Source organism: Manacus candei, unplaced genomic scaffold, assembly GCF_025592945.1.
Source record: "Manacus candei isolate 608988 ecotype Guabito, Panama unplaced genomic scaffold, ASM2559294v1 h1tg000002l, whole genome shotgun sequence".
Classification (NCBI taxonomy): domain Eukaryota; kingdom Metazoa; phylum Chordata; class Aves; order Passeriformes; family Pipridae; genus Manacus; species Manacus candei.
Window position 1 is genome coordinate 12,465,001 of NW_026138050.1, and position 14,623 is coordinate 12,479,623.

The 14,623-nt window shown below is 36.2% G+C and overlaps 1 protein-coding gene across 28 annotated transcripts in view; it reads right to left on the reverse strand.

The window, feature by feature from the left end:
- Positions 1-14,623, reverse strand: part of RBFOX1 (RNA binding fox-1 homolog 1) — a 1,149,451-nt gene that overhangs the window by 4,832 nt on the left and 1,129,996 nt on the right. For 3 of the 28 annotated variants that reach the window (XM_051793308.1, XM_051793550.1, XM_051795434.1), the window contains one exon: positions 11,005-11,057. The exons of the other annotated variants lie outside the window; for them this stretch is intronic. In XM_051793308.1, the coding sequence (XP_051649268.1) occupies positions 11,005-11,057 (53 nt within the window). The remainder of the gene's footprint in view (positions 1-11,004; positions 11,058-14,623) is intronic. 28 annotated transcript variants of the gene reach the window in all.

Sequence of the window (14,623 nt, forward strand, 5' to 3'; positions counted from 1 at the left end):
ATTAACCACAGACTGGTCTCATTCTGTGTAACTACCTTATTTTTGAGATACATATATGAACTCACTTTTTTGAAAAGAGGCCAGTTGTCTTATTTTATCACGTATTTGCTCCTCCACAAGTGGAATCTGATTAGTGGATTTCTAGCTAATCAGCTGAGGGAAAGCTGAGAAAGGAATGTTCCCATGGCATATGCAATTCTCCACCACCCACAACTGTGGGTCCTGGCTGTGAGGTAGAGAAAAGGTCCAAATTATCTGAACTAGATATTCCCACCCACTCAGGGACATCTTCAAGGAAGGAGCAGAAATCATCACAGACAAGGTAGTCTTTAATTCTCCATCTCGCTGAGCCAAAATTTGCAAGATTAGGAGGGATTCATTTCGTATGGAAATCCCAGTAAATAACCTGCTGGGACAACTGTGCTGGCTGAAGGCAAAAGGGTTCGGCACGGAAAAGAGAGAGACTTTACATTCCCATCCCTGATTCTCTGAACAAGCCCAGGGTCACAGATTTGCAGAATTCACATGCTTTTCCCTTTCCAAGTATATATAACCACATACTTTGATGGAAAAAAATAAAAAGTAGAAAAAAATTCAGAAAGTTCAAACTTCCAAGTGCACGTCGTTAATACTCAGTATTGTGAATTAACCATTTTTTCCCATCAACAGAGTCCAGCATTTGGAGCAAATGTAAAGTTTATCTATGTTTTTATAAAGTACTCTAAAATCTGGGTGTTTCAGTACGAAGTAAAACCATTGTAGCTGAATGCCTTCCGGTGTGCTGTCCTGTTTACTTAGTAAATCCAAATTTCTGTGAAGTGATAACACATTAAAAATGAGTTAAGCTGTTAAAGTACCACAAGTTCAGGAATGTGGGCTCTATATCTTACTCCACACCTACTTTTACTTTAGATTTGGGCAGAGAAGTCCTCGCTACCAAAGGTATACATGGATATCCAGGGCTAACACTGTGTTAGGCAATCACTTTCCTTAAGACCTCGTCTCAAACTCAGGAAAATAGGTCTATAAGACTTATATAAAACATATTAATTCCTCTTTCTATAGCAATTCTATTTAAATGTTTGATATCCATGAATACCTATTTTTGGAAACTATCCAAGGCAGTTAACAACAAAGAAAACAGGCAGTTCCCACTGAAAAAAAAACAGAAGGAAAATCGATCACAACAGTCTGTGTTGGGTAAATGGCTTTGGGATTCTTTGAGCTGGAAAGGGAGACTAAGAGTTCTTTGAGCAGGTTTGACACTGATCCCTCCCTCTGGAGCCTCTGTAGTAGGAAGAACTTCCATAAACCGCAGCCTTGGTAACCCCTCCACATTTGGATGAAAATATAATTTAGAGATTTGATAGTAGCCATAAGAGAATCTCTTAGGTCTTGTCCATCTACACTGAAGTGAAGAAGACATTACCTCTGTATGCCTATTTTTAAAGTCTGAGGTTCCATTTTAAACATCAGTATAAAATTTGAATTCTTTTCAGCCAAATCTCATTCAAACAGTAAGAAGACATCTAGAAAGGGAAAACAATTAATTCAAAGCTAGACATGTTTTCAGCATTATAAAATTTCCCTCATGGCCCAAGTAACACAGAGGAGGAACTGCCTGGACTATTATACAGTTTTAATGCTATGACTATTATTTTTAAAGCAATGGGACTCAGTATATTTCTTTTTATTCTTTTTTCTATCTCTTTGCTGCAATACTGAGCAAGGGCTGTAAATTTAGATTTGTAGCAATCACATTAATTTTGGCCAAGATTAAGGGCTGCATTTTGTGTCCATCCTACACCCTCTTCCTGCAGGATCCTTGACTATGTCCCAGTGCCTCACAAAACAGTCTCCTGGGGCACCCATGACAGGGGATTAAGTAGCCTAAATGCAAGGGCCACTTGCAAGGAAGGAACAAGCCTGAATACATATTGTTTGGGCATTATTAAATTATTATTATATTTAAGTCAACTGCTGAAGTAACTGGCGAATTTACAACACTTATGTAATAAAACACGTTGCTAATATTGTATCATGATTTGACAGAAATCTTGACAACTGAGGGGAAAATATGGATAAACACACACATTAAGCAATTTAAAAAGATGAAAATATGACCGTTTCAACCCAGCACTGACTTCTGAGTGCATTTTATTATTCTTTTGCCAAAGTAGTAATCACTTACTGTCAGTGTTTTACTTTGCTTTTTTCATCCTACTATATAAACAATGTTTCTTCCTTAAAACAAAAAAGCTGTGAAGTAATCCTAACGTGAGAACTGTGAGCAAAGTCAATCCTTGCTCCTTAAAAAGAATGTTTTACATTTATATTATGACAATGCTAAAGTTTGTACTGTGATATTAACATGGAAATGATATTTCAGAATTAGTAATGTATATATTCTTGTTAAAATAAGAACCACTTCTTTTTCTTTTACAGGATATTGAAATTCCACTTAAACAAATGTGGGCAATGTAAACACAAAATAAAACATAAAAAGCATTCTTCCAAATCTTCTGTAAAAGAAAAAAAAAGTATGTGAAATTAAATCACAAAGTTCTCATTTTTGCACCTTCCTAAATACACTTGACATATGTAAGCACAAACATGGAAGAATATATTTCCAAAGGGGAAAGAACACATGCTCAGGTATTATCTGGGAAAAAAAAAATTGCATTGAAATTCCTCTGTGATGAATAGGCTTTTTTTTTTCCTCCTCAGGGTGACCTCTACCTTCAGAATATGATGGTTTTATTATGATTAATAAATTTCATTTCCACAGAGGAAAGGAACAGTGTCAGCTTAAACTTAAAGCAAGTGGGTTTCTTTTTAAATGCTAATTTTTAAACACGCCCTTGCATGACACCAAATTTAGAAGCTCAGAAGGTTAGCAGAATAGATTCTGATTTCCATGCTGAAAATAGTAAGAAGGATTTAAACTATATTGTCACACTGCAAATCAGTAAGCTGCTTCAGTCACACAGACACTGGTGCATTTATTCACTATTATTGCCAGCATGCTTACTCCTCGTTAAAATTAGTGGCATTTAAACACTTTGTGACCATTTACACTGGAAATAATCATTCTAGGTAAACAATTAACTAAAATTTAGGACAAGTATTTTGAATAAATTAATAGTCAATGGGATTATCTGTGTGTATTTTACAGGATGTTAAATCTGTGTATCGAAACCAATACGTGCATTCACAAATCCTTGCCTAAGAACACATCCGATGAATGATTTTGATGCATCATTAATTAGCACAAGGTATGTTCCACTAATTTCCAGTATCTGGGACATGTATTCAGGACATAAAGGGAAAAAAAAAATGTTTGCTAGCATTTTGTTACCATACTGACAGCGGTTCCTAAATAGCTGGACTAACAACTTACTGGGAAATAACTGAGAAAAAAAAGTGTAGCCATGCTGACATTTGTAAATACAACTGTAAACTATCCATCATCTATGTTCTTTACTTATGTTACTCCTCAATCTTGTAAATCATCTTCAGCAGAGGGTTTAAAAATGCTAAAATACTACATAAAGGACAATTTGTTGTCCATGGAACCAATGAAAAAAAAAAAAGAATTAAAAATGGGAAATTGAGAGATTTATTTTAGTAGGGCTTTTTAAATGGAATATATAAGTCTTCAGCAGTAGGTACTGTTACAGTCTCTCTAATTGTAATTACAATTTCAAGATTTTAAGTTCTTTAGTACTACAGCTGTATTTCCATACAGATGTAGCAGTGGAGATCCAATACTGGACACATTTAGAAGTTTCTTAATAACATACATATTGTAGGGTTTGATAACAGCATCAGTAAGGAAAATTTCACCACACAAATAAAAACCAAGTTAACACATTTTGTCATATCTACACATCGCTGGAGGAAATAAAGAAAATTATGAATGTGCTTAAGAACTATGAAGAGTGAAGTTAAGAATTGGTCACTACCTCAGCTAAATCTAGCTGAGATCTCATCCCCCATTACTTGCATATTACAAGCAAAGTGTGTGTACCACTGAAAAGCTCATATTTCTAAGTTTTCCAAAATATTATCCATTCTTTACCAGCTTTGGTTATAAGTGAACAACCAAGTGAAAAAATAGTTTCTTCTTCAGACCTATATGTGTTGAACCTTTAACCAGAATAACCTTAAATTACCAAAATTGTTGTGCTGACAATTACTACTGGATGTCACAGAGAGGCAAGTGAAGGAGTGGGTTGTGGTGAAGTTGGAGAGGTCAGTGCAGGGTGTTTGGGTGCTCCTGCCTGCTCACCCAGGGAATGGGCATCGCTGCAGGATGTGCCTCTTGCCACTGGCAGGTGGCATGGGAGGGGCAATCCACAGCTCCCCTCTGGTACAGGAAGACCTAAGTGAAATTTTAGACAAAAGTGTGAAGATTTTAGTAAAGAAGTGGAAGGAATATAAGGAAAGCAAGGGTCATCTGGCCTTGTCCAGATAAATGATTCCAGTACCTAACACGGTGCTGTTTCTCTGGGTCACAAAACTGTGATGACATGAGCAGCAGAGTTCCTTCCTGTCCACCCCAGTCACACACCACACTGCTGAGCAGTATTTCAGGCTTAGTGGGTCAAACCTGTGCAGCAGTGGTGGCCCTTTAACTTAAAATTCACCTCACTGCAGTAGGATGGTATCTGCTTATGGTGTTCAAAGCACCTGCAACCAAGCAACTAACTTCATTTTAGACATTAACACCAAGCAACTTCAGTCACCTGAATGACCAGTGAGTCTCTCTCCATATCTCAGAAGGCCACGGAGAAAGATGTCTCTGAAGTTTTAACATGAGACCAAGGAAATTGAAATCTGTTGGTAAAAACGGTTTCTGGTCATTTTGCTTGATTGGAAAGGTTAAGAATGCTAAAATTCTTTGTGCACAGTTTTAAATGCCCATTATCAAACACTAAGGTCACTGCAAAAGAGAGGACCATAATATATGTTATTGCATGTCATCTTCCTCCTTCATGACCCAGAATGTGCTACAGATTTATGATGTGGAGCAGAGAAAGAATTGGGAAGAGACAGGTAGCACAAGGAAACAGGGAAACTTCAAGGTGTACTGCAGTGCTGAACTCCTGGATGCTTGGAGAGCCATAAGGGATTTCCTGTGAGTACAGCACTACCATTCCTAGGTTTTCCCAGAGATAAGAAACTTGACCAGGGTATTCCAGGGAGAGGGTGATAATGAAAGGTTTCCGTGAAAGGATCTTCATAAATATGTCATTGCTGAAATATCAAAAGCTGTGTTTACTTTTTCCTGCAGGTTGGAGCAAGGAGAAACTTGAGAAGCCTATGCAGAATTTTCCCTATGTAGAGATGAATTTCCAATTCTTGACTGTTTACTTATTTATGTCATAGCTCAATTTGGCCAGTTTATTTTCTTGTTAATTGACAGGCAGATTTTGCAGAAATTTCGGTTACTGGTGCTCAGATGTGGTTTTCATTTTTACTTCTGTTTGTCAAGCAAAGATTTTTCTGAAATTTGTGAGATGTTTACAGCCAGCCAAAGCTGAGCTACCACCGTTTTAAACATTGAACCAAACATGATTGATATTGGTTACTTTGCAGAAACACAGAAGTGTAACAAACAGCAGCACAGGTGACTTTGCCCTGAGCTGATGCTGAATAACTGCTATGGAGCAATCTCAGGGACAGATCTCAGCTTAAAAGCTTTCACTCAAGTTTCAGTCTTGCTGTCTGGATTTACACAAATGTGGGAATTTCAGTTGATGCCTTGTCAAAAATCTCCCATAGTAATTCTATGCTACCACCACTATCTTTCTGTGTACCCTCTATCCAAGGAACTGAGAATTCATATAAAGTTCTTTAAAAAAGCCACTGGGGAAACTGTGGCTTGCCATCAACTAAAACCAGCTCTATTCCAATAAAAACCAAGTAATTCTTCGATTTGTAAAGCATTTTCCTGTTACTATTGCTGTTATATTTTAGGGAAATAGACCTTGAGGAAATTCTTATCTCGTTCAATAAAAAATATACTGAGTACTTTGTTTATTAAATTTGAAAGCAGTCTTTTGTGCTTGTGTGTAAAGTTGTGCAGAATGCAACCAGAGTGTTTTTTGTTTAATGTTTTAGAAGGAATATGATAATCTCAAGATGCTAAAACTGAATTCTTGCTCATTTAATTATTGTATATAGGTATACAAACATGCACACACACGGACCATTGTTCATGGGCACTATTTCCAGTCCATCAGAGAGAAAAAAAAAATCCAGTTGCTTCATTAAAAAAAACCAGCCCAGAAGATGCACGCCTGCTTCTAACGCACTTGTTGAGGACAAACACAGATTATTCACTACTTCTGTTATCAAAGGAGCTTCACATTGCAAATCCTCCATTTACAAATCACAGAACCTCAGCTTTACTTAATCTTGTCATGTTGTCACATTTGACTAGCCATGTGAACTGACCTAGAACTGCGAGCACGGGGAAGGCAGAGCTGTCACAGAGATAGTGACAAAAGATGCCAGCGAGGGCTGCCAGTGTTTTCACTGGGTGAGAAAAAGGAATTAATCAAACTTCATGAAAGAAGAACAGAGGATAATCAAAGTGTTTACTGATTTTTATCAACTGATCCGATAGCTGGACGTCTTTACCACACAACTACCGAGAGCAGTAAAAGCTGTAACAAATGGAATTCCATATAAGCAACTATTTACAGCGGCAGTAAAGGCAAGTTTAAACTGCCAACATAAAGGACACTTGAATTTATAGAAGAAGTTTAATTCTGTGCATTAGTGCAACATTTCCTAGTCTTTCCAGAGCAAAAACTTCAGTATCTGCCATTTTTCACAGGGAACAGCAGCACAGCCTTAAATAAATACTGGCACAAAGACCTTACAGATGCTCCTTCATCTTCATTTTTTATTTGATTAGCGGAAGAGCAGAACATAATAATAAAAGCATCTCATAGAAAATGGTTATTTTCCCAGTCAAATTGCTTCATGAAATGAAGTCAAACCCATTGGCAGCAACACTAAAAGGGAAGAACCTCTCACAACTGAGCATATGTCTTCCCACAGTAATTCTAACAGGCGAAAGGAAATACCTCTGAAGCTGCATTCTTCCAAGGCAGTTTGGATTATACTCGCTCAAAATTCTTTTGCAAGAGTTTGATGTGATCAATATCTCCTACCAGACACACCAATAGGTCAATGAGATGTATACAAGTATGTATTGCAAAATTTTGACCGGCTAAAATTATTCATATAACACAGAAGAGGTAGGTTTGCCACAACAGGCACCATTTTAAGCACTTCATCCAATACTGATTTGCTTTTAAATAAGTATCTCTATATTTGCTACTGTTTAATAAATTACATTTGTGGCAGTGTTAGTGCTGACAGGTTAATGATGGTATAGAGGAAAATTGCAGTGATTGGAGCAATTGCATTTTTTAAAAATGGCCATGATTCTTTCTCTTCAAATATTTCAACAGTACAAACTCCAGTGTTTGTTTCTTTAAGCTGCCTGCTTGTATGCAACATCTTTCCTAGAGTTATAAAATTAAACCTTTCAGAATGTTTAATCTATTTTGGAGACTGTATCTTTCTCCAAGTGGAGGTCAATAACTTAATCTAAGACTGTCAACTTTTAAAGCATTATAAAGCATTTCCTTTGCGTGCACACTCAAACACACAATCCCTCCTCCTGGGGCTGATTCTGCTCAGAAATGTAAATAAATACAGTCACAATTGGACAGATGTTATATCCACTTCCACCATACTTCATTGTAAATTCAGGTTTATATATACACTTGCCTCTCTCTCTCTGTTATTCCAAAACCCTTGCAAATACACTTGGGAGAAAAATAATATGAAGCATGCATCCACACTGGATTATTTTGTTTGTACATGGAGGTTGGATAACAGTTTAAAACTGGAAGAAGAGAGAGAGAGTAATATAAATCTAGAATAATGATCCTGTCTCATTTTTACACAAAAAACATAAAGTGTAATATGCAGGTACCTCCTAGGATGCACTTGGAAGAGACACTAAAAATATAGTTTCTTTACAAACTATGAATTTTGATCTTATAAAACCTAAAAGAAAAAAAAATAGATTGAGCACTGATTTGAAAAATCCACTAAAAATGCTAAAGATGCAAAATGAACAATGTTCTGCAACCAACACGTAAATAAACCAAGGGTTTATTCTGGGTCTCATTCTGATTTATCCAGACCTGACAGGGCAAGATGCCCATTGCCCCCATCAGCCAAGAACCTCAGGATTAATTTTCCCCTAATGTAACTCTTGTCAGAGATTTGCTAGAGGAAGGTCTTCAGAGATCCTTGTTAAAATTCCATCATCACACTGCTAGGAGGTTTCTGATAGTTTCCCTGCCTCTGTTCTAGCTCAGATCTGTTTGCAAACCCTTTAATCATTCCTGCCAGAGAAGATCTATCCCAGAAGTGCAGAACTTCTCTTCTGAAGAGTAATTATTTTTAGCCTCAGAATGCACTGGATGCAATCAGGAGTGAAATGCTTTTAAATTTCCCATGGAAGGACCCCTCTGGCAGACACCTGAAGAGGTTTTTCCTTAGGTAAAGTGCATTCAAGAATAGATACACATACTTAAATAGAAATGTGTATATGGACACGATGTCTGTTCATTAACACATTTATCTACTGAAGATTACTTTATTCCCAAATCAAATAAGATTATTGTGTGGCTGAGGGCTAAGTATCCTCTGGCAGGAATGATAAAGTATTAGGGAGAGAAGAGTGAATATTACCAGCAGAATCACCCAAGACCTCCCATTTCCATTGGATGACAAATTTCCAACCAAAACTTTACTTGTTATATCACTATTTGAAGCCTACAAAGACACACATTCTTTACAAGGAAACAATACAAACATACATATACTCACATTTCAAACATTGAGCATATTATCAGTATCTTCACTTTATATCAATTCTACAAACACAGTCAAATTACTGCAATTGAGTTTAGGAGCACTAAAAAAAGCACTATAAAATCATACTGCAGCTGTTTTGCATGCATCTGAAAAACCACAGGAAGGTTAACTTTGGTTCTAAAGGTTTATGCAACTCTATGTTTATGTAGCTCCACGTATTAAAACAGAAAACATCAGACAATAAATTAGTTGCGAGTCAACTTACAGATTCAAAAGACCAAATTCAACTCTGGCAACTTGAATCCCAGGAATACGGGCCAGAGAGTTATTTTTTTATAAAGCCAAAAGTCCTTTAAATTCTGTTACTAAAACTTTAGTATATTAGAAACAGCAGACACAGGTTTTCATTATCTTTCCACTTCATATCTTATAGCAAAAAAAGGCACCTACAGTCACCTATGAGGGATGTGTTTATCACATGGTCAAAAACATACCTAACAAAAATCCCTTATTGTTGAATCAATTCAACAGAGGTAATCAGCTGGTAAACTGAAAAGTTTTAATAAATATACACAGAGATCTATTTCCTTTTGTGTGAAGTTCACTGAATGTACTGATAAATAAGAGTGTCATATTTTTTACTTGAATTCCAATACAGAATGTGTATAATGCAGTCCTGGGCACTTAAATTGTGCCTGAATTGAGCAGAAAAAATGTCTTTACTAGAGCAAAAATTATTGCTTAGAAGGGTTCACTCTGCAAAACAGGCCCCACAGACCCCACATTTTACTCAAGAATTCCAAGTATAAAAATTGCTAAAATAATTATATTTATTCTGACTTAGCAAGGCTTAGATTTACAAATTAATAGCCTTCCTACTAGAGCTCACTCCAATGAAGAGCTGAGCAGGAAGCTCAAGGGAAATAATGGAAGCCAAAATCCAAGTCTAGTGATGTCAAGAATGTGACAGGTATTGACTTCGCAAAATGTATTTTATTCATGATATAGGACTTGGAAAAACCCATGTTAAATCAGGTTTTTATAACAGAAGAACTTTTCAGATTACCACCAAAGTTGCTGTAGCTACCATAGACATTACTACAATTTTAGCATATTTTGGGTTTAGCTATGATTTGCTTTTTCATACATAGATGCTCTTTATTTGTTGCTATGTAGAACATTATGGCATAAACAGAAATCTCATCACCTTTCACTTATTTCTGCTAATATAAAACTCTATAAATAAACACTTCTTAACACCAACATTTTGTTTCACACTATATTCCCTTTCATCCTTCAATATGAGCAACTTCTATGAACTCGATTTTTTGCATAACATTATTGGCAGAATAAGTCCCATCACTATTACTATTTATATTGCCTTTTGATTTCTTATGTATAGCAATATAATACCATCCTTACCTGAATTAAGACTAAACTTGTTCAAACTCTATTGCTTAAAAGAGAGAAAATCCCTTGACATATTCAACATATTTACAAAATACCATTACCCTTTAAAGACATTATTCATTCTTCTGTACCCAAGGCTTACAACATGATAGTATATCAAGACTTTTTACTTACTAGAGAGCGATCCTCTGAAGGCACAGACCCTCTCTCCCACTATCTTATCCATAGGATAGACTTTGTGAGTGCTTTAGGGTCTGCTGTACCCTTGTGGGCATCATTTGCCCCCAGAGAGTTGAAAAGAAAATTGTTAAATCTAGAGCACTTACAATGTCCTACAAACATCTAAGCCTCTACTCTTTTCATCAGTTCTGTTTGGTTTGGCTTTTTGAAAGTCACAGTCTTGATTGCACTGCCCAGTAAGTTTTTATCAGAAGGTTTAACACATCCTTATGTACTAGGCCATATGATATTTAAACTGGACACAAAACACCAAAGCCAGCACAATAACCTAACAGCTTTTCTATGGCAGAACCTATAGGCTGAAGCTACAAATTAATCAAACTAATCCCAAAGATTTATAACTCTGGACTTTCCTACGCCTTGTCTTACGATTCAATGCAGCATGTGAAAAAGGATATTGAGACCTGGATGGATGCATCAAGAAGTATCAATGATTGTTACCTGCAGAGGTGTTACAAGAAATTTCATCTGCTGCAACGAAGACGAATTGATTTCTGCAAGAGAAGATAAAATTCACAATACTGCTTGCTGACTGGGAAATGTGCTAGCTGCCAATTGACTTGATGTTTACAGATGGGGTAGGGGAAGGGTGCTTAATTTTAATGAATGTAGCAAGAAAAAGTGTTGACGTATTTCAGTACTATAGAGTTCATAAGGATCATGAGGTAGACATGCTGGGATCTTTTAAATGAAATAATGGTGACATTTGGATATGGACTATGTACAAACTCTTGCATTGGAAGCTTCATGTTTAGTGTTACAGATATGTCAATATATTTATGAAGTCTAATAAAAATAAAACAATATATTGATATAGCTATTAAAGGGCACTACTGCAAAATATGTAAAAAGCGCTTTGGAAAAAAAAATTAAATTGCAATTTACTTTGTGCATCTGAAAGGAGGATATCAAAAGTAAAATATTTTGCTTTTTCTATGTCTAATATAACTGCAATCAGAAAATTAATTTTCTGCTATTTGTTAAAAAAAATGACATAGTATATTCTCATATACTGTCATCCAAATACATTGAAAAGTCTTTTGCAGAGTCTTAGGAGAATAAGCTAGAGATATGAGTAATTTCATATAAACCTTCTCTTGCAAAATTCTTTTATAAACCAGGTAACATAAAAAGAGAAATGCTAAATACACTAATATTTCAAAATGTGGAAAACTTCCTTATGCCACAAATCCTGATTTGTCCTTTCCAAAGTCAAGGCAAACAGGATTTGGGTTAGTGGAAACCATGTTTAAGGATTAACATCGAATGATTCCTTTATATGCACATACACAGCTTCCTTGCAATGTTTTGGTGTTGTGCAGGATTAATAAAGAACCTGGGTGAAGTTTTAACACTTGGGTTCACAAGTTTTACTTGTTTTACTCCCAACTGCACAGAGCTCCTGCCTCCTGCACTGCCAGGCACATAGAGATACTCCAACTCTCTGTTCTGCACAGCTTTAAAATGCAAGAGCCTAATAAATAGGAGCCAGAAGGGACTAGGTCTGGCTAGTATTAAGAACTACCTGGAACAACTTAGCTCTGCAAGCTTTAAGTACCCTGAGGATCCTACTGAAAACTATTTTGTTCAGGAGCAAACATCTCTTAGGGGTAACAGAACCTTGAAGATATAAACCCCAAGAGAACAAAATCTATTTTTATTACTTCACCTACAATGTATTAAAGAGAGTTGAAATTTTCATTTTGAAATCTGTGAACCTTGTTACTTAGAGGTTCACATTTTAGGGGAAAAAAACAAAACAAGGAATCTGCAATCTGTACTACAGGGACAGCACTGACTAAATCCAAAAGCAATATCTGTTCATTGCCTCTGCCCTACCAGAGATACTTTTAGTGTGAACTTAGTGATCAAACTGAATATTCTTTCATTTTCACCTGGATGTAGAATTGCTAGTTTTACTCTTTATTTTGTCATCTGCAACAGTTTCACAAGCTAATGAGATTTACCTTGCATGTAATGCTAAAGACATGAATTAAAAAAAAACAACAACAAAACAAAAGGGGATCGATTTCACAATATAAATACAGAGCTACTCTGCATTTCTTAGGTAGCATAATTTGTCACTGTATTTACTGCTATCACCTCTTGTGATAATTATATAGAGAGAAAAAGTTAGAGGTTTGCCTAAAAGGGATTCAGCCAGTAGCAATGCAGACTTACCAGCTACTGCTGAACAGAAAACCCTTCTGATTAATTTCTACAAAGTTATTAAACTGCCCTCTCACCTAAATGAAAAGATCACTTCTCCTTAAAAACTATCTCTAAACAGGTTACTGAGAAACTCCTTTTTTTTATCTCTGCTCAGAACAGTGGAACACTGAGCCCAGGACTCTCTGTGTTCAGATGCCAAAGTACAGAATTATCTGCAAGGATAATATGCTGGGTTAGTACCTACAAAAAGAACCCAGAACACCCTGCAATTTGTCTTTTGGAATGGCAAACGTTATTGAAACTGCTCTGAAATCTTACTTTGTTCTAACCAACTCGTTAGTAATTGTCAGTAGAAAACTAATTAAAAAAAGAAAGGAACCCAGAGTGATACCTATTTAAAAACCATCTACTATAAGCATTCCTTGTTACACTGCTTCCTAGGAAGATACTGTTTTCCCTGTGTTTTGATTTTGTAAAATTAATTTCACAACTCCATAAATAAGTTTTAAAAGTAGAAAGTTACATACTGGTCAGCATAGCATCTGTGAGAATGAAAAGACTAGATGCTGGAGTTTGATAAGCCAGTTCATTTTTATTTATAGAACTAATTAGGTGTTATTTGTTACAATTACAATAAATTTTTTAGAAGCTGGATGGCTTTAATGTTTTTACAGTGGCAGTTTTTTATTTAACTAAATTCTATATTACTGTTCACACAGACCTAGAGGGAGAACTGCTCATCAGAGGCAGCCCTACACAAGTTTTCTTCCTAAGTGTGGACAACCCCAAAGTTTGCAAACAGAGTCCTTCAGAACAAAGCTGACACTCTGGTGCATCACATTCCATCTGTCTTAAAGCAGCTGGAAAGCAGACCTGGCAAAGGACACCTAACCCAGCTCAGTCCTTTGAAGATGTAGGGCTGTTCCCCTCAAAGACCAAATTTCTGCACTAACTATACTGAGAATACAAGGCTTAAAAGTCTCACAAGGAAGAGATGATGAAAATTCATGGCGCGTTTTAGGTCGGTTTAGTGTTCCTCATCACTGCTACACTTTTAATGATTCAAAAATGTACAAGAAATGTAAGTGGACCCAACTTTATTATACAATAAGCCCTGCTCTATTAAAATACAGAATCACTTTCATAATTTAATTTGTGTATTAACGGCAAAAGTACAGAACTAAATTTTTACTGCTCACTGGTTTATACTTCAGATGTAAAAGAACACAGATTTAAAAACTAGAAAACATTTTTTTTTGTTTAAATAACATTTTAAAAGTTGTTATTGGTTATAAGGGAGATTAACAGAAAAAAAAATTGAAAGGATAACATGACTAACACGTTGATCTCAATGTACAATTGGATATATTCAGCCTGCTAGATACTCACACCCTGGGCTAAGTGCAATCCTTTTAAGTGTAGGACTGGCACCCTTTGGCAGTCTGAGCTCTCTGATGGAAACCCAGACAGTGTGGGTCATGAAAATGTGCTGCTGGGACTCCAAATGGCTGTGTTCCATCCCAGCAGCTACTTCCCAAGGGCAAACACACTTCATACTATTGCTCCTCTCAAGCCTATATATCAATTCCTTATTTCTCCTAGCAAATTGAAAACTAATACGTTTTTTACCAGTATGGTAATAAAGATATTTTTAAAGTTTGAAAAAAAATAAATAATATTTAAACACTTGATATGTTTCCTGAACTCAGACAAGAACAGAAGGAGAGAACAAAAGTACTATTAAGTGATTTAGATGCGCTTTCTTCCTTTGGGGTAGTTACGCCATCTTCAGAAGGTTTGAATATGTTCTAATTTCCTCTGCTCCATTCCCTGTAGCCCCTTTGGCAGACTCCTAACAAATACTTGCCTCTGAGGCCCCACATCTGAC